This window comes from Gadus chalcogrammus, chromosome 13 (assembly GCF_026213295.1).
Source record: "Gadus chalcogrammus isolate NIFS_2021 chromosome 13, NIFS_Gcha_1.0, whole genome shotgun sequence".
NCBI classification, from domain to species: Eukaryota; Metazoa; Chordata; class Actinopteri; order Gadiformes; family Gadidae; genus Gadus; species Gadus chalcogrammus.
Genome location: NC_079424.1, coordinates 232,388 through 253,273, shown reverse-complemented (window position 1 = coordinate 253,273; position 20,886 = coordinate 232,388). Strand labels below are relative to the sequence as shown.

General features: G+C 48.6%; 2 protein-coding genes across 5 annotated transcripts in view; one reads left to right on the top strand and one right to left on the bottom strand.

The window, feature by feature from the left end:
* alpl (alkaline phosphatase, biomineralization associated) overlaps positions 1–1,963 on the bottom strand; it is a 34,026-nt gene extending 32,063 nt beyond the window's left edge. Inside the window, exon 1 of the mRNA XM_056606311.1 lies at positions 1,578–1,963. The gene's annotated coding sequence lies outside the window, so the exon portion shown is untranslated. The remainder of the gene's footprint in view (positions 1–1,577) is intronic.
* A 535-nt stretch (positions 1,964–2,498) lies between these two features.
* ece1 (endothelin converting enzyme 1) overlaps positions 2,499–20,886 on the top strand; it is a 32,145-nt gene continuing 13,757 nt past the window's right edge. The window contains exons 1-5 of one of the 4 annotated variants that reach the window (XM_056606307.1): positions 2,499–2,605; positions 10,321–10,407; positions 17,601–17,739; positions 19,851–20,063; positions 20,451–20,575. In XM_056606307.1, the coding sequence (XP_056462282.1) occupies positions 10,321–10,407; positions 17,601–17,739; positions 19,851–20,063; positions 20,451–20,575 (564 nt within the window). In that variant the 5' untranslated portion in view covers positions 2,499–2,605. The other 3 variants (XM_056606309.1, XM_056606310.1, XM_056606306.1) reach the window with 3 other exon arrangements.

Sequence of the window (20,886 nt, the reverse complement as noted above, 5' to 3'; positions counted from 1 at the left end):
CTTTTGGGTTCCATTGTGACTATTAGTTTTTGTAGTTGTCACAATGTGTGTTCTCTGCTTTCCATCTTAATTTTGGAGTAAAGAAGTGTATGCAGGGTTTAAAGGGGAAGGTATTTTTTCTCATCTCCAACATTTACTTCCGTGTAGATTAGCTTTACCTGCCTATCCACCATTTTCAGTACTTTTCTTTTCTCTGATCTCTTTTAAAGATCGGACGAGGTGGGCCCTATACATATCTTCGCCTTGGGCCCCCAATTTGATAAAACCGCCACTGGGTCCGCCCAGAGGCCAGGCGGCGGCCAGCCTGCAGGTGAAGTAGCACAGCAGCATCGCTACAGCCGCCAGCAACAGCATGCGGAGCGCTGCTCTTGCGGCCAAACGCCACCCTTCTCCACCACCACCACCACCAACATCCATTACTTTGGATCGCTTTGGAAAAAAAACAATTGGCGTCACAAACACAGACGTGAACGCTGTCCCCAAAGTATAGTGTTTATGCCTCCGTGTGACGCCAGACGTGCACGGTGTGTGTGTGTGTGCGTGCGTGTGTGTGTGTGTGTGTGTGTGTGTGTGTGTGTGTGTGTGTGTGTGTGTGTGTGTGTGTGTGTGTGTGTGTGTGTGTGTGTGTGTGTGTGTGTGTGTGTGTGTGTGTGTTAAAACACTTGATAGACGCATGCATGATCGGACGGGGATTAGGCGCTCAGAATGCTAAGCAAGACGAGGCATTAGTAGGCGCGACGCCTCGTCAACACGACCCTCAGAGCAGGCTGATCATACATGGCTCACTCACAATCGCTACATTAGTGTTGTTGTTGTTGTTGTTGTTGTTGGTGTTGTTGTTTTTGTTGATGCTGCTGTTAACTGGTAGTGAAGTTAGAAAAGTAGTAGATTTTTCTACATAACAGCAGGTCAGTTATGTAGAAAATGTATGTCAGATTAGGTCAGTAGTAGGCTAGTGTATCATAGTAGTAGGATATAGTGGGGTTAGTGGGGGTGGTAGTAGTAGTAGGCCTAATAGAGGAAGTGTAGTAGGCCTAGTAATCACTGTATTTCAGTCCAATTAAGATTGTTCCTCTTTTTGTATTTAGAGCCTATCAAGTAGTGTTAAAAGCTAAAAGATACAACAAAAAAAGACATGAATAAAAAGAAGCAAATTCCTAATATTTACCATACTACAGTACGACTAATGCATAATTAATACACTGTAAAGCTTTGTTCGGATACGGATGAGTTCCAAAATTATGTGTGAAATTATCCCTTTATGAATCAATTGTCTGAATTAAATCCTTTGTTTCCAAGAAGTGATTTCCTTTAACTTTCAAGAAATAAAGACGAGTGGTCCTGTCCTTTCTCCTAACTCGAACTTGCATTCTTCAATTGAAGCACATGGGAAAAGTTGAAATGCATCAGTGCTTTGATATCACTGACCGATCGGTTCACCAGAGGAGGCGTCAATGAACAACCGTAGGTGGTGCGGGATGCATTTCCCAAGCGCAATCGTTCATCAAAGAGACAATAAAACACGATTCTCCAAACACAATGTTCACGGAGGGGAAGTTGAAGATGAATGCACTTACCAGAATCTTTGTTGCGATGTGTGTATGCGCTTCAAATGGTAATCCCCGCTCCACTCACAAGGAGAAAAGTGCGTCTCGACATGCACGCTTTGCCAATGTAAGTGGCCCTGTTGTTTCTTCGTGACTCCTTTATATAGAGACCGAGCTGAGAGAATACCGGTTTGTATGGAGGAGCCCGCTAGGCTATAAATAATGGCGATGAACCGCTACATTAAGATTCAACCCAGAATAAATGGTTCGCCGGCGCCATCTGGTGACCAAACGGAGAAAGTTATTTTAAGAGGAACGCAATCGCTGAAGTGGATAGTGATATCATTCGCTTTGAATATAGCCAAAAACTAAAAAATAGATGCAAAAATATACTGATTGGAAACAAACAGGATGGCCTTATATGTTTTTTCATTATTATTATTATTATTATTATTATTATTATTATTATTATTATTATTATTATTATTAATAGCAGTAGTAGTAGGCTAGTAGTAGTCGTTTTTTTTCTCCATAAAGGTTACCCTACATTCAATCTCTAAAGAAATGACTATATCATTCAGACGTCTACTTCGGCTGTAATATTTGCCTAGGTGTTCAGTGTTTGCTGTGTCCTGTAGAGGTCAGTACAGGACCGACCAAACCTTTGGAGTTTATTCTATCGGCCTCTAGTCCTCATGTCCTATAAAAACCGTAAACCTATTAATTAATTAACCGATTAAAACATCAACTAAAACAAGCGATGACCGTCAGCAGCACGACGCTAGGATAAACCTTTATGTTCGTTTTTGACATTTAAAAAAATGTATATCTCATTAGAGGTTCGGAATTAACTTTCAATTATCCTCGAGTCTTTTGACGTGTTGTTGGAGTCGACCCGCCCACGTGGACCCCTCCACCCAGAGCGCCCATTGGTCGAGCGCTCTTTATGGCATGAAATCAATATTAGAGTGACGCGTCTCGCCGGGAGGGATCCTCGCATAGGTCGAGGCTGGTGCCACAGCAGGAAGCGCACGGCAACAGCACCGGAGGATCTAATAGTAAGTAAATCGCCTTTCTATGGATGGTGATATCCTCACATGACAGCAGTCACTTGGTTTCTGCTATAGCTTCCTACAACAGAGCCGAAACGTAGAGGAGTCGACCGCTGCTGCTGACAGAAACCCTGCTATGCTTCACCGGATCAGAGTCGTTCAGTCGTTCAGATGGTTTTAACCCGTTGTTTCCAGCGTTCGCGGTGCCGGTGACATTGCTCTCATTAGATCAGACAGGTCGTTTTAAAGCCGCCGACCGACGCGGATAGGGTAACGAACCTTCACAGTCATCGTTAGGACACACAGGCTCACTGCCCTCTGGGGGTTGAACACAAGAGAAAAACAGCGTTTTGGATCTAAATCGTTGTATTTTCGTTATCCTTGGTAAGTTATTCTCCTACCATGATAATTGTAACCTTATGTCATAAACGGATAATATTTTTTAAATTTGTATGGACGGAGTAAATCGCGATTTAATTAGTTTTTGTTAACCCATGACAATTGAACTGTGTCGCCTGGAGCTGGATAAACCCAGTCCACCAAGTCGTTTATTTATTACCGTCGCGTGGTCCCGAGATGGGACCCGGGGGGCGAGGCGAGCAGCCGGATCCCGTCCATATCGGTGTGAGTCTGATATTTGTTGAGGCTGTAATCGAATAAAAAAAATGAATAAAAATAGGCAGAGATGTTTGGAACTTAAATGACCAGAAATATAGACGGTAGGATTGATGTAGGCCTAGTGTTGTTGTCTAGTTTCAGAACAGGAGTCCTTGGTCTGACATTACATAGACACTCTAAAGACAGTTTTGAACTTGCGTCATGATGAGGGCAGTCCGTTTTATGTGAAGTAGACTTATAGCCTACAGTACTGTCCTCATAGGCTAGGCTCAAACCGTAGATTAACAACTGCAGTCTACCTGGAGGCATCCTTTACTTGACCCCTAGCCCCTCCCGGCCCTGTGTTCGCTGACTAACCCATTCCTGCTTGCTATGTAACAACCTGCATCTGTGCAACCAGTGTTCCCCAATCTGGCCACTAACTAGCTCTAGGACGAGATGCACATTCATTCTGGGACAACTCTATTACCTGCAGAGGCTGATGGGAATACAACTAGCTAAGTGTGGTAGAGCTGATGTTGTGGTCTATAAACCCTCAATCGAAGCAAGGATTTGACGACCTAGAATAGATCCTTAACGACCTGTTGCTGTCTTAATTGTTCTGGATCCTCATTTTCCTCGTGTTTAGACTGACTCCATTACATTTCCCAGCACCCCTGCAAACAGCTGAGGAAATCCCTGTGTGTACGGACAGCTGTGAGACATCTTGCAGACGGCTGTAAACCCTTTCAGTATTCATTAGTACTGTGTTCGCCCGCACTGGGAACACCGCTCATCTAGAATACAACCAATGTCTGTGTTCTGGTCTGAACAGAACTTCTTTTGCTGGTCAGTATGGTCGGAGAGAGGACCAGACACAGGGCAGACCCAGAGGAGTACTGTAGCCCCATGCCCTCGCCCTGGTCAGTCTGGTGCTTCAACCCGGGTATGGAGCTCTGCCTGCGAAAGCAGCCTCTGGCTTCTCCACTATCAGGTTGTTTTCGTAGAAGGAAATGACCGTAGAGTTGAGGGGGGGGGGGGGGGAAGACATTTTCCAGCGCTGTCTTGACGTCAGAGGTCAGGAGGTCAGGAGGTGGGCCTACGGCCAGAGACGGTTCTATCTCCGCCAGCTGAGACCACCCTGCCTTGTCCGCCGTCCCCTTAGTCTGCTCGTTGGTGTGATCTGGGTCAGGGACGTATTCCTGGTGTACATGGCTGTGGTTTATGAGTCCGCTATAAAAGGATTTGGAGCGTTCACACGCTGGTGGATCATGGCTGGTTAACAGCAGCTTGTGTTGCAGGCAGCGCTGTGCGCCCAAGGGGTCCGTAGCTCCTTCCTCCCGTGACCTTGTTTCTCGCTAAGGTCGGTTTAATGAATATTGAGCTTGATCCCGAATGTAAGGATTTTTAACGTGTGTGTGTGTGTGTGTGTGTGTGTGTGTGTGTGTGTGTGTGTGTGTGTGTGTGTGTGTGTGTGTGTGTGTGTGTGTGTGTGTGTGTGTTGCAGTTCTGCTGAATCAGTCTAAACGGAGGGGGGGGGTCTGGTGATTGGCGTTGGGTTCTAATCCCAGTCGAGCGTGGCCGTGTTTACATTAGTCATGAAGGTATTCCTGGAATGCGGAACGGCGTTTTGGGACAGGGTTAGACCTGGAGGGAAGCATTCTGTGGCTGGTTGTGGTTCCCCCCGGCCGGTTGGTCGGGATCTGGGAGAAGTAGAACGTTCTTTGTTGGGGGGAAAACAGAAGGGGAGGAATCGACTACAGCACCAGAACACCGTTACATAGAGTCCTTGCAGACGCCTTGCGCTGTCACCCCTGTAAAGCAGATTCCAAGCAAGGGCTGTGAGTCTGCGTACAAGAGACAGAGGTCAATTATTCCAAGCAACTGTTGCGCAGTCTTTGCAAAGAACACAATGTGATCGCTACTTCCTCAAAGGTTAAGGTTAGTAAGACCTCCTGTACAACTCAATCTGGACTTAAAGACAAGAATGTGAAACGTTCAGCAGAAGTCTCTGGTTTCCCCTGATCAGTGACGATTCACTGACGCACATTTGTGGTTTCTAGCACACACTTGGGGGAGGGCTCCGGAAACATGGGCCTTTCACGCTGTAGTGTGGTCCGTTAGTCCTGCTGGCTGCAAGACACAGCATTGATTTGTTAGGTTTCGACATGACAAATCAGATGTTAGGGCCAGGGTTAGGGACAGGGTTGGGGTATTAATAAACAACTTTGCGTCACAAAGCACCTCACACACGCACACATATGGCTGGCGTGGGTTAGTGTTCTGTGGCCCTAACCCTGGCCCTAACTGTAACCCTGGCCCTAACCCTGGCCCTAACCCGAACACTGGCCCTAACCCTGGCCCTAACCCTGGCCCTGGCCCTAACCCAAACCTAACTGGCTGCAGCCTGTTAGGTTAGTGGAGTCAGTGGTGTTTGTCTGCGATTGATTGCGTCATTTATTTGACAGATTGATCTGGAGTCCACCGGCCTGTGGGACAGAGAGCATCTCTGGCTCTGGCTGACGGTCGCTGGTTCCTACCGTCGCTGGTTCCTACCGTCGCTGGTGCCTACCGTCGCTGGTTCCTACCGTCGCTGGTTCCTACCGTCGCTGGTTCCTACCGTCGCTGGTTCCTACCGTCACTGGTTCCTACTGTCTTGACTGCCAGGAAATGTGTGTAACACACTGGAAGCACACAATGTGTGTGATAAGATGTTGTGCTAAGCACATAAAGGTTTTCCCTGATCCCAGTGAATCACAGAATTCCCAAACAGTGCACTTGAAGCTGTTTATGCGACAGGGAGAATTATTTGTACAGACTAACATTTCTAGACCACGTCTGTTTACAACCATGATACACAACGACCAATCAGCACGGCTGGCCTGGCTCTGGACTTTACACTTTCTTGGCTCTCTGCCTCCATGGACAGAGCTTCTTGGTAATGATGTTGTCCCGGATGTTTTGCAGGAGCTCCTTCTATCTGCATGTCTCCATCCTTCCAGGCCCCTATTTCTACCAGAGAAAATCCTTACCAGTGGGAGAGTCCACCCAGATGTAGGATGGATAGACAAGCCTACCCAGTTGGTATGGCCCACTGGGCTGGCTAGGAGGTTCATCTACCTATGGTACATCTACTGTGGGGGGACACGCTCATGCGTTAGGGCCTAACAACACTCGGTGGTGATAGAGGCCCATTAAGGGAACTGCCTGTGCTTCATGGAGACAGCTGCCAGCTCGCCTGTGAAACACAACAACATAGCATTGATGATAGACATCAGAAATGCTAAGCTACAGCAATGCTACCAGCTAGGGACTTGACAGCCTGTGTGTGTGTGTGTGTGTGGGGGGGGTGTTGGTGGGTGTATGGGTGGGTGGGTGTGTGTGTGCACGCCTGCGCCAAAGGGCGACACTGTTTCCCGCATGGGGTTTAACCCAGACCCACGGATGACTCGCCACTGTGCTGTGGGCCATGAGGTTGCGTAACCAGAGGACGAGCATCAGGTTACAACGTCCCGAACACGACGGTGTTGACGGCGCTGCACCACCGTGGTTTATGAGGCAAATATGCAAAAGTGTGTCGTGTTTCTCCTTGTCTTCCTTCCTGTGCCTCTTTCCAATAGAGGGAGAGAGTGAGGGGCAGGCTTCCTCGAGCCATTTGGGATAATTAGAATGAATGCTTTCAGCTATTGGTCACCCCTTATGGAAGGGGTCCTGAAAACATGTCCCAAATCCGTTCACTGCTGTTGTTAGGTCCCAGCAAAGTAATTTATTAACAAGGACCTTGGATAACCGACCACACACACGCATAGAGGGGGCGAACCACAAAGGAAAAACGGCCTTTGGATGCTGTTCAAATCAAAGAAACAAATGTAACTAAAGGAAGACTCCAAAATACACTGTTGGGAAAGTAACAAAAAAAAGTCTGTGTTTGAGTGCTAACTCTGACCCTGACCCTGCCCCCAGTTTACTAACGAGGGCCTCAGGCCCCTCAACTTACAATCGATAAGGTCTCAACCAACATGACCAAAGACACATCGGTGAGCTGGAGGTCAGAGCTGCCCCGACTGAATAGCCGGCCAGTCCTTTGCTCTTCAGATCCTCTGCTTTCCCAGGAACCAGTCACACATCCGGGGTATCGCACTTCTAAACCAGTCACACATCCGGGGAATCGCACATCTAAACAAGTCACACATCAGGGGAATTCCACATCTAAATGTACACATGTGCAGAACAATCGTAAATGGGGAACAACACATGTTTATCTGCATAAAACTGTCAAATTGTGTGCGTGAGAGTGAAGTGGTTAACGGTAAAGTATTCCATCTTATTGGGTTTAAGAGACAAGGTGGAATGCCGTTATCCAGCTCAGAAATGTGACTTCCAAGAGCCTTCAGCCATACAGACTTCTGATGTCCTAGAATCGTACGTGCAGCTTTTTGGTGGATGGCAGTGACTCACCTGTTGATAAGGTGAGCTGAGTAAGGTGGAGGCTGTAAAGCGCCAACCCTTGGTCTGTTTAACCTTAATCTATGTAGGCCGTCACAAACTTGGATAACCAAATTGGTAGAATCTCAAAGCCACATGGGTCTCCTCACATTAAACGCGTCCTTCCACACTCCCTGCGTGTCTCAGGTGGGTTGTTGATTTGTTTGGGGCTGTGGGTTAGGGTTCCTGACGGGTTAGGGGTTAGGGTTCCTGACGGGTTAGGGGTTAGGATTCCTGACGGGTTAGGGGTTAGGGTTCCTGACGGGTTAGGGGTTAGGGTTCCTGACGGGTTAGGGGTTAGGGTTCCTGATGGGTTAGGGTTCCTGATGGGTTAGGGGTTAGGGTTCCTGACGGGTTAGGGGTTAGGGTTCCTGACGGGTTAGGGGTTAGGGTTCCTGACGGGTTAGGGGTTAGGGTTCCTGACGGGTTAGGGGTTAGGGTTCCTGATGGGTTAGGGTTCCTGATGGGTTAGGGGTTAGGGTTCCTGATGGGTTAGGGGTTGGGGTTCCTTAGGGGTTAGGGTTCCTGACGGGTTAGGGGTTAGGGTTCCTGACGGGTTAGGGGTTAGGGTTCCTGACGGGTTAGGGGTTAGGGTTCCTGACGGGTTAGGGGATAGGGTTCCTGACGGGTTAGGGGTTAGGGTTCCTGACGGGTTAGGGGTTAGGGTTCCTGACGGGTTAGGGGTTAGGGTTCCTGACGGGTTAGGGGTTAGGGTTCCTGATGGGTTAGGGTTCCTGATGGGTTAGGGCTTAGGGTTCCTGATGGGTTAGGGGATCCCCTCTGACCCCTCAGTTTAGAGCATTTCGCTGCCTTACTCCTGGGCGTGCGGTCCCAGCGGGGGGGTGCTTGAGATGTATCAGTAGCCACGGGGTTCTCTGGTTTACTGTCACTGAGAACATCAGGGCTGGACGGCCACCAGCTTAATCCTTATCTTAACCCCCACTCTGCTGCCCTCCAGGCCAACCACTGCCCTGGCTCCTGGCTCCTGGCTCCTGCCCCCTCCTCCAAGCCCTGAAGAGGGGGGGGGGGGGTGTAGGGTGTGTCCTGAAGAGGACTTGTTGTTGGGGGGGGGTGTAGGGGGTGCCCTGAAGAGGACTTTGTGTTGCGGGGGGGGTTGTGCCCTGGGAGCCCTTCGAGGCTATTACTATGATAAAGAGAATACGATGGGCGTTGACCCAAGCCTGTGGTTTTCCCAGCCTTGTATCTTGTTTTATAAGGAAGGGCCAGGTATAAACCTGTAGGACTGGTGTCCGGTGAACTGTGTTTGGATACAGGCAGAATGAATGGCCTTTTGCTGTACTTGAAGAAATGCTTTCTAGAATTCTACTGCTTAACACATTATACACACAATACATTTTTATTTGATTGACTTAGATTGTGTTTTCATATGTGACAAATGTAGTCAATGATATACCCTTAAAAATAATTTGCATCATGATGCCAACCGAAGACTATTCTAAACATTTCCAACTTTTATTTCATACACGTTCCATATTATCATTATTTTTCATCATTCTTCCTGCGGCCACTGTCTCCCCTGCGCCCAGCGTTTGTGTGTTTTGTGGTTTGTGGGTTTGTGTGTTTGTGCGTGAGCAGAGTTCCACTGCACACTGCACAACCAAACCGTCACACACCTATCAGGTGTCGGTCGCCACGGGCAACCCCTGAGCTGGAAGCATGTGTGTGGGCGGAGCCCCGCAGCAGGCCCCTCCCACTAGGGCTGCAGGCCCCTCCCACTAGGGCTGTAGGCCCCTCCGATAAGGAAAGGGGAGTCGGCTTTCCAACCAGTGAGGCTCCCTCCTCCCAAAAGGCGAGCTGGAACCACCCTTGGAATGTGGACGCACACACAACGCGACGCAAACTCCTCCAGTCTCTCAGCGCCCCGTCCGCCGCCCGCCGACCCGACGCTTCCTGTTGTCCCGCCGGAGCAACGCTGATCCACGCGAGTCTGGAAGCTCAGAGCCGCAGGAACGCTAGAGTCAGACTGAGGGGGGGGCGGGCTGCAGGAACGCTAGAGTCAGACTGAGGGGGGGGGGGGGGGCTGTGGAGATACGACATTACCAGGGCTGGTAGAGGGGGAGAGACCCGAAGGAGAGAGAGACTTTGAGGAACGGTTCTTCAGAGGTGCCTGGAGTGGGGTTCCCTCTGTTCTGGCCACGCTCCGGGGAATGGGGGTAGTGGGAGGAAGAGAGGGTGTTGTTGTTGTTGGGGACGGATAGGGGGACGAGCGGAGGACTGGGAGCGTGGATCGGTGGGGGGGTTAGGGTTAGGGTTAGGGTTAGGGTCTACCTGTGTGTGTGTGTGTGTGTGTGTGTGTGTGTGTGTGTGTGTGTGTGTGTGTGTGTGTGTGTGTGTGTGTGTGTGTGTGTGTGTGTGTGTGTGTGTGTGTGTGTGTGTGTGTGTGTGTGTGTGTGTGTTACCTGAGACGGCCACAGACCCCCACTGATGATCCGTAAAGCCCTTATTCTTCTGGGGGGGTTTTCTTGACCACGTGAGCCGGCGGCGACAGCCTGCTCCTGCCCACAGCGACGCGGGGGAGCGAGGGAGGCGTGGAGAGGCACAGAGAGGCACAGAAAGAGGCGTGTTAAAGCAGAGGAATGGAATCACTGAGGGAGTCCTTTCTGCATGTTACCTCTCAGATGTCGGCCTACAAGAGGGCGACGCTGGACGAAGAGGAGCTGGTGGACGCCAGCGGGGACGACGTGTACCCCTCATCACCCATGCAGGTACACTCACTCACTCACTCACTCACTCACTCACTCACTCACTCACTCACTCACTCACTCACTCACTCACTCACTCACTCACTCCCTCACTCAATAAGCTGTATCTTCGAATGGTATTCAGTTTAATTCCAATGTGTTTGCCTTCCCTGTATAGCATGTTCAGTGAATAGCAAACATCGCCGTTTGTCTTCGTCTGTCTAACTAGTCCAATGGACCGCTGGTCAAAACAAACCTTGAGTATTAATCTGTAGGCTAATGCAGGTCTTCAGCTTCCTTGTCCTGTTACTCCCTGTCTCCTTCCGCATGTCTCCAGGCATCCACCTTGCCAAGCCTGTTTGTTTGCCCCTAATGCGGGCCTGCTGCCTGCCTGCTCACAGCTCTGCCTGTAAGACAGAGAGTAGGCTCAGCGAGACAACAGAAATGATTTAACCTGGAACTCATTCCCCTCTTGGGGCCTTTTGTGAAAAAGAATTTTCCCTGGAGAAAGCGAAACATTTAGTCAGGTAGGGCGGGCCATTCATTTTAGAAGGGTATTTTAGTATTTGTCTTAATTCTTAACCCCATCAATAAGTGCTCTGACCATTTTCTTCTTTATACGTGGCTGTCGAAGGCCTTTGTTATGTCTGTCTAATCATTGTGTTCGGCCCAAATCAAATGAGTGGATTACCTGTCCATGTACCTTCATACCCCCTACCTGTCCGTGTACCTTCGTACCCCCTACCTGTCCGTGTACCTTCGTACCCCCTACCTGTCCGTGTACCTTCGTACCCCCTACCTGTCCGTGTACCTTCGTACCCCCTACCTGTCCGTGTACCTTCGTACCCCCTACCTGTCCGTGTACCTTCGTACCCCCTACCTGTCCGTGTACCTTCGTACCCCCTACCTGTCCGTGTACCTTCGTACCCCCTACCTGTCCGTGTACCTTCGTACCCCCTACCTGTCCGTGTACCTTCATACCCCCTACCTGTCCGTGTACCTTCGTACCCCCTACCTGTCCGTGTACCTTCGTACCCCCTACCTGTCCGTGTACCTTCGTACCCCCTACCTGTCCGTGTACCTTCGTACCCCCTACCTGTCCGTGTACCTTCGTACCCCCTACCTGTCCGTGTACCTTCGTACCCCCTACCTGTCCGTGTACCTTTGTACCCCCTACCTGTCCGTGTACCTTCGTACCCCCTACCTGTCCGTGTACCTTCGTACCCCCTACCTGTCCGTGTACCTTCGTACCCCCTACCTGTCCGTGTACCTTCGTACCCCCTACCTGTCCGTGTACCTTCGTACCCCCTACCTGTCCGTGTACCTTCGTACCCCCTACCTGTCCGTGTACCTTCGTACCCCCTACCTGTCCGTGTACCTTCCAACCCGTTACCTGACGCACTCTGCTGTGCACTCTGTCCGTGCACTCTGTCTGTGCCCTCTGCCGGTGATGTATTGTGCATGAGTCTTCCACAAGGCTAGGCAGCCCGTTTGCCAAAGCTAATGAGCTAGTCACTTGTTTTGGGGGTTTAGCTTCGGAGAGAGGCCTTTTAGGGAAGGGTGGGAATTTTTCAGTTGGGTACTTTCAAAATTGAGTTGACTGGTTCCTCTAAATTTCCTACCCTGCCTTTACTGCGAAAAGAACAGGAACTAATACTTAAATGCCAGTGAACCCAAAATCTTATTTTAGGGGTTTTAAGTGTCTTTGTATAGTATTCTATGATCAGAATACTCTCTTCCCTTTTGTCACTGTTACTAAAATAGTACGTTAATGTAGAAAAAACTGGTGTGAATTCCTATGTTTTCGTCTGTCTCTACAAACCAGTTTGTGACTGTCCCACTCTGCTCTGACCTCTGGACCCAGTGTTGGCCTGCCAAAAGGCCAGGCTAGTGCTAACCGACATGCCAGGGTCCGTGCTTAAAGGAAAGTCGTTGCTCTGCATGCAAAGAAAAACATTTTCGGCACCACATTTAATAGCCTCCCTCTTAGCGGCCAACCTCCACTGTTCCTAGACTGGCCCTGACGGACAATTTAGTGGGATTTCATTCTAATCAATATTTGTCCTGTATTGGATTACAATAGTTTATCCCTCTTCAGCTTCCCACTGGAAACAAAGCTTTTTAAAATATCTGGATATTTGTTTCTCTGAAAATATACAATTAAAGGTCCCATGACATGAAAATCTCAATTTATGAGGTTTTCTAACATAAATATGAGTTCCCCTAGCCTGCCTATGGTCCCCCAATGGCTAAAACTTGCGTTTGGTGTAAAACGAGCACTAGCTGTTCTGCTCGCCTTTGAAAAAACGGAGGCTCAAGCGCGCTGATTTGGAAATCTGTGCTCATGACGTCATGAGGAATCTCAGCTCCTCCCCTTTCTCTGCCTGGCCCGCCCAGAGACTTGGCCCGCCAATGAGACTCGACCGTGCGAGCGCCACATGTGTGTGTGTGAATACACACACTGTAACGCAAGTGTTTCTTGTCGGTTCTTTGACGTGTCTTGTATTTCCACAACGAGACTGTCGTGGGGGTTATCTGAGCCATGGTTGAGAAGGAATTGGGGGAAAGGAACTTTGGTTTGACTCGCTGAAGTACATGAACTGCGACATGCCGCCGGTTGCCGCGAGGCACCATCGCCAGGCAGCGGGCAGCCGGCAGCAGGCAGCGCGCTGTTCAGTCGACTTCAGGTTGATGTGAAAGTGGAAGAACCAGAGACGTCGCAGAACCCGACAAAGTCGTTTGTGATTCATAATATCGTCTGGAGGCGCACACAATATGTTATATGATATAGATATCTATGTATTATATGATATTATTTAGATATAGAGCTCCAGGACTGTAACGCAAGTGTTGTACACTTCCTTGTTATTTGGATAACCGTTCTGCTGTTGGTGTGATGGCGCATAACACGAATGAATGAATTGGGGGGAAGGAACTTTGGCTTTGACTCCCTCAAGAACATGAACCACGACATGGAGGAGAAAGGGATTGTTGGCGGCGAATGTCTCCCGCTTGAGCCCCGCTGAGGGACCACCGCCGGAGGCGGAGGTGCATAAGCGCTGCCCGGCAAAGATCCCTTTCTCCTCCTTGTCGTGGTTCATGGTCTTGAGGGAGTCAAAGCCAAAGTTCCTTCCCTCCAATTCATTCTCAACCTTGGCTGAGATAACCCCCAATACGAGTCTCGTTGTAGAAATACCAGAGACGAGAGTCCGACGTGATGCGCCATCACACCAACAGCAGAACGGTTATCCAAATAACAAGGAAGTGTACAACACTTGCGTTACAGTCCTGGAGCTCTATATCTAAATAATATCATATAATACATAGATATCTATATCATATATCATATTGTGTGCGCCTCCAGACGATATTATGAATCACAAACGACTTTGTCGGGTTCTGCGACGTCTCTGGTTCTTCCACTTTCACATCAACCTGAAGTCGACTGAACCGCGCGCTGCCTGCTGCCGGCTGCCCGCTGCCGGGCGATGGTGCCTCGCGGCAACCGGCGGCATGTCGCAGTTCATGTACTTCAGCGAGTCAAACCAAAGTTCCTTTCCCCCAATTCCTTCTCAACCATGGCTCAGATAACCCCCACGACAGTCTCGTTGTGGAAATACAAGACAAGTCAAAGAACCAACAAGAAACACTTGCGTTACAGTGTGTGTATTCACATTGATGTGGACGTTGAAGAACCAGGAACGTCGGAGAACCCAACGCGGTCGTTTGAGATTCATAATATCGGCTCACACATCTTTTGGCCGTGATAATATATATTATATGATATAGATATCTGTGTAGGCTATATGATAATATTTAGATATAGAGCTCCAGGACTCCCGTGTGTTCTAGAATATTTACAGAACACGGCTAAAGGGTGTGCGCCTCGCCATTGCGATACATCCACTGTAAACAGAGCGCATGGTGGCTGCAAGCTGCTCAGGGCCACACGCCCACCCTCCTCCTTGACACGCCCACCGAAACAGCGCATTTGGGGGAAGCTCAATGTGCGACTGGCTCGGAGTGGCTGTAACTCTGCACCACGGCTGAATTTAGGGAACGTCTTTGAATACTGTGTTAGTTGCCCACTAATACCTATATTAAAGAATACATAAAATAGCATGTCATGGGACCTTTAAATACATTGCAGGTTACTAACCATAAACGTAGAGCCTTTTCAAACTGATAACATCATTGATTCAAGCAAAACAGACCAGTAGTAAGCTTTCTAGCAGTAATAGCTTTATAGTGTCAGAAAACCTGTAAATGTTTTCATGGAAAGCACTAATATCAATTTTTCTATTTATCATGATAATTTCCCGTAAAAATCGGATTACCCATCACTTCTTGTACCTTCAACGCAATCGGATCAAAAACAGAAAAGTTTGCCTTAATATTATTATTTTTGTCATGTGTATGTTCACACCTTACCACACATTGCATATTACATCCTACAGCTCATTATAACGCTCCTACACCAACATGCACAAGCCTAATTAAGGTATCATAAATTAGCCTTTGGTCATCGCCATGGGGATAACGCCTCCCACTCCTTCCTAGAACCCCCAGCCCAAAAACATTTAAAGTATCGTAGTGTTCGACTTTCAGCTAAAACTGACAGCTCACCTATTAGCACAAGGGCTGGCCAACAGTTGTTATTATGCATTGCTTGCTTTACAGTTTACAGAACATCAGTTTGGTTCACAGTACATCTGCTTTGCATTTACATTACATTTTACATTTAGGGCATTTAGCAGACACTTTTATACAAAGCAACTAACCATAAGTACATTTGTCAGAAGAAAGAGAAACGAAAATATATCTGTCGGTACAGTTAAGATATTCAGAGAACCAATTGCAAAGCACCAACAATAACTAGGTTAACCAATTCCCCGTCTACGACAAAGATAGCTAGGAAAAGACGCTACACCACGGGTCAGCAACCTTTTCAACATGCGACCCTACGACCAAAAATATTTCCAGAAGACCTGGAATTGTATCATTTCCATATAGTCCACAATCATGCATCAACATTTTTTGTTATATTATAATAACATATGTCCCATCTTAAAACACCACTTTCAGAAACTCATTAAAAAACATATTTGCACTGTGAGAAATGTAAAAAACAAGAATAGATGAGAATGTTGGAACCATCCACATCAATATCTTTAAGACATGTGCAGCTTTGCAAAACCATGTGAATACGATGCATACAGGCCACTTGCAACAATATTTTAAATATTTTCTTCTCAATTGATCCCATTTCAGAACACTGCTTTCTGTAACTCATTTAATCATATTTGCGCTGGGAGGAAATGCCCAAAACAGAATAAAGTGCAAAAAAATTCAGTAGTAATAATAATGCTGCCGTATTGTGCGGTGAAATTTTTAATAATAATAATACAATGTAAGTGTGCCAATGATTCTTCTGCTACGTGCCAGTGGTTAGCATGCCTAGGGTTGCCGCCCCTGCGCTACACAATGCTAAGTAGTGTATGTATTCTTTACAGTAAGTATTTGTGTTCATCTCATTAGTTTCATTGTCTAGTTTACAAAGCAAGCTGAGTGCCACATTAGGTTGCAACACAGGATCCCACAATGTTTATCTGGGCTCTTTATGTAGGACAGGGTATAGGCTGTAGTGCGTAACCCTAACCCTAACCCTAACCCTAACCCAACGAGGGGGTCAGTGTACTGAAGATCTGCATTACTTCCTGTTGCTCACGTGCAGCCAGAGCAGTTTGCTGTTTACTATTTAACACCGCACTGTGACTACCACACTGTTGTCGTTCTTGATCTCATGCCAGATACAAACTACGATTTCCGAATCTTTGTTTACACACATTGTCATGACTTTGGATTATGAGACCTTAAGGTTATAGTCAGGAAGTTGTGTTACTTTAAGGCAGGTCGTTCAAAATGGCTAACCCTATTGTCCTTATTCATACTCAAGAAAACATCCTTAATTCTAAATAACCTTTTATTGGTTCTGACCCAAAATGGAGACTCTCCACTAGAACAACTTCACAGAATTGTTTCTGTTGTTGGTTTGTTGTTTTATGGAAATGGTTAAGACAGTTAAAGAGTTTGCATAGAATACCACATTGGGGACCGCAAAGCACTTGGCAGCTGGCCATTTTCTTGGACTTCCATTTAGTTTGAGTCCAAACCAAAACAAACCTTCTGAGCTTCAGGGATGAGGCCCCCTCCAGAGGGGCTTCAGGGATGAGGCCCCCTCCAGAGGGGCTTCAGGGATGAGGCCCCCTCCAGAGGGGCTTCAGGGAGGAGGCCCCCTCCAGAGGGGCTTCAGGGATGAGGCCCCCTCCAGAGGGGCTTCAGGGATGAGGCCCCCTCCAGAGGGGCTTCAGGGATGAGGCCCCCTCCAGAGGGGCTTCAGGGATGAGGCCCCCTCCAGAGGGGCCTCAGCGAGCCGCCGCCCTCCACCGGACACCTGAAGGGCAGGGCAGCAGATCAGCGCCTTACGCATGTCGGACTGGATGGGTTTTGGCCACCGGAGGAAAAGGAAAGGGTGGTAAACCGCTGAACTCTGTAGACGTAGAAAGAACCAAACGGAGTAACATCTTAGTTTGAAACGCGTAAAGCTGTTGAGTTTGAAGTCTGAACCAACTGCGATTTGACCTTGTTTTCTAGGATCTAAGGAAAACTCTTTGGGGAGTTAACCGGTGGAGCAAAATAATCATTAAAAGGAATCCGGGCTGTGGGCCGTTGGGCTGGCAGGTCCGGCTAAGCATCTCCTAGCTCATCAGTGGCTCAGTGGCTCAGTGGCTTAGCGCTGTTCTCCTCTCCAGTTAACCACTGGTTTACATCACCTTTCCCCTGAGTTTACACCACGGGGGAGGGGGAGGAGGTGGATACAGCAAGCAGCTAGGCCCATTAATCCTGCCAGCATGCAGATTATGCTGGGCCTGCCACAGACAATGGGGGTTCATTACTATCTGCCGAGCGGAACTGATGGAGAGATGAAATGGAAGAATGCCGACCTTTACAAGGCGCCACACGCAGAACGCGGGAAGGCGGTCTGAGGCCACGGCCATTGTTTGTTGAAACCAAAGTGTGTGTGTGTGTGTGTGTGTGTGTGTGTGTGTGTGTGTGTGTGTGTGTGTGTGTGTGTGTGTGTGTGTGTGTGTGTGTGTGTGTGTGTGTGTGTGTGTGTGTGTGTGTGTGTGTGTGTGTGTGTGTGTGTGTGTGTGTAGGTGGGTCTGCGGACGCTGCCCGGGGGGGCATGCTGGGCGGGGCGGCCTGCGAGGGAGCAGAAGCTGGTGCTGCTGGCATGCGTCTTGTCGCTGGCGCTCTTCGTTTCCCTCATCACCACCAGCGTCTACTACAAGCAGGGTGAGTAACTAACCCATACATACTAACCCTACTACCAGCAGGGTGAGTAACTAACCCATACATACCAACCCTAACCCTACTAACCTAACCCAGGGTGGGTCCCACTGCTGGAGCCCTCAGTATGCCGCTCCGGTCGGGGTCCCTGTGCCCACCGCTAAAGCGTTGGCCCTCCATGCATCAAGCCTTCTCTATAGCAGGGTTTTTCAGTTTTTGTTTCAGTTTGTTTCGTTTGTTTTATCTTGAAGCATTTCTCGTTGTTTTTTTTGACATATCCCGTTCTATTTTAGTTTAATTCATTCATTATACATTTTTTGTTAGTTATTGAAATAATGACCACCCTTCTACTCTGAACACAACCAAATTATCTTAATCATTTTGGTCTAAAACTACATTTAATTGTTAGAATGTCCAGAGTCTGGGAAATAAACTTGTGAACCCTGGGGAAACTTCCAATCTTCAAGTAACGTCATTTCCTGATTGTTTTCACTTTGATAAAAGGTTAGAAAAAGGACGAAGGGAAGATAGAGCAAGAGCCCAACCAGTAACCTACTTCTATCCATAAAATGATCCTTAATTAACCTTTCAGGCCTGAGGTAGAGAGCTGTTATTATTGTGAAACTATATTCAAGACCAAACAGAGCAACAGCCAAGTTGTTATTGAACCTCGAGCAGCTCTGTTGTACATCAGTCCAAAAGCTTGCAGCGTTTTTATCAGTATTGGTTTCCTGGTTCCCGCTAAAGGAAACAGATTGCCACTTCCTGCCATTGAGCCCTTAGCTAGAGGAGTGAGTGTGGGCATTCCTCAGCTGCTCATCTCTCCCTCTCTGGACTCCTTATATGGACTCAATGAAAACACATCACAGCTTGGGGGTCACGCCCCCTATGACCTGGATGAGCTCTAAAGCTGGGCATTGGTTTGAGTTTACATATAATGTATATTCATATATGAATACACATATATTGTATATTCATATATGTAACCCTGCAGATTAGTTCCTTCAGACCTCGTTCTTGGAGGGCAGAGAGAGACAGCCCTCTTGCAGCCCACCCTCTGCAATGAAAAATGTTTTCCAGAGTCAAATTCCACAAATATCCTCATTGCAATCCTTACATTTCTTCCCGTTTGTTCCTGAGGGTATCTGGCCGAAAGGTTTTCCATTTCAGTCCATTCTAGACCTACTGAGAATTTCATTGCTCAGACTTTTCTGCACATTGTTTACAACGGGAATGAAGCAGGGATCTCTTGTTGTATTGTAGAGAGCGGGCTGGACAGCTCCCCTGCAGGGGCTGAGTATTGATTGACAGCGGGGTGGGGGCTGGTAGAGGTCAGAGTGTGTGCCTCTGGATCCATTAGTCTCCCAGTAGCCTAGAAGTGCTGGTTGACACAGAGCATGGATGTGGTCCTGGCCATGGCGATGGATGCCAGCGGTGACCAGGCAGCCAGAATAGTGTCAGGTCTTCTCTTGTTGTTGGTTGACTGCCAACACAACCTGCCGTAGGCTGTGTAATAACCAAACAAAGTGTCTCAAGGAAGCCATCTTAGTCGGCCTTACGGTTGGCTCATAGTTTATACCACTGTATGTCTGACTCTTCTCCCTTTTTGTTCCTAATGTTTCACTGTTGCTTGTCGTAATGCTTCTATAATGAACCTAAATGTCCCCTCCCTGGCAACTTAACTACGTTACCGATATCTAAAACCCTTCAGCAGCACAACCCCAGACTTCTGTAATAACAGGAAGTATGTAACACATGTGATGATGGCTTACACACAAGCACGGCCGGAGGGGCTGGCTGATGGCCTAACTTCTGAGTTACTTAATCCCATTTTATATTTACACAGCGCAACGAGGGGATCTGGTTACTTTGATTTGTGATTAGTACAGGGTGAGGAATTCACCTTGTTCCATTAGTTTAGATGCAGCCATTGGTGGACCTAACTCCATTAATCGGTCTACTACTCCCAGGGTATTTACCAATTTACCTAAACACAGATGAAGAACGATAAGAATTTAAAGTTATTTAATTTGATCAGATTTGCTGCTGCTCTCCTGGTAAACCAATCCAGTTCTAATAACATGCTCTAACCCCCCCCCCCCCTCCCCCCCCCGCAGCCCACCCAGGGCTCTGCCTCACGGAGCCGTGCGTCAGGGTGGCGGGGGCCGTGCTGGCCTCCTTGGACCGCTCCGTGGACCCCTGCCACGACTTCTACAGCTTCGCCTGCGGGGGCTGGATCCGGAACAACCCCCTCCCCGAGGGCAAGTCGCGCCGGAGCCCCTTCAGCGAGCTCTGGGAGAACAACCTGCTGCTGATGAAGCAGCTGCTAGGTGACGCGCTCTCCTCTCTCACAGCCGCTCTGGCCCCGCTGTGAGGGTCTCCCCGTCTCCCTCACCCTGTCATCGTCTGCCCGTGATATTAATAACCCGACGGCCGGATGGTTCTCGACTCTCCCCGTCTCCCTCACCCTGTCATCGTCCAACCGTGACATTAATAACCCGAGGGATGCATGAGCAGGCTCTGTGATTAGCACTAGTTTGCTTCTGGCTTGGAAGGGCCGGGCTTTGTTTAAAAAAGCACTCTGAAACCGTCTGTATTTGTAAGCATTGATCTATTGGGCGTTTTAAACAAGACCACATTAGGGGTGGTTGTTCTCCACCTCCTGACGTGCTGCTCTCTGCTGGAGCTCTCCTAACGCTGTGCTGGTTCTCCTCCAGAGAACACCACGGTGAAGGAGCTGAGCCAGGCCGAGGAGAAGGCCCAGCGCTACTACCACGCCTGCATGAACGAGACCAAGATCGAGAGCCTGGGGGCCCAGCCGCTGCAGGAACTCATCAAACAGGTCTGGACCCCACGCTAACCACATGGACCCCACATAACACCATGGACCCCACATAACACCATGGACCCCACATAACACCATGGACCCCACATAACACCATGGACCCCACATAACACCATGGACCCCACATAACACCATGGACCCCACGCTAACACCATGGACCCCACGCTAACACCATGGACCCCACATAACACCATGGACCCCACGTAACACCATGGACCCCACATAACACCATGGACCCCACATAACCACATGGACCCCACATAACACCATGGACCCCACATAACACCATGGACCCCACGCTAACACCA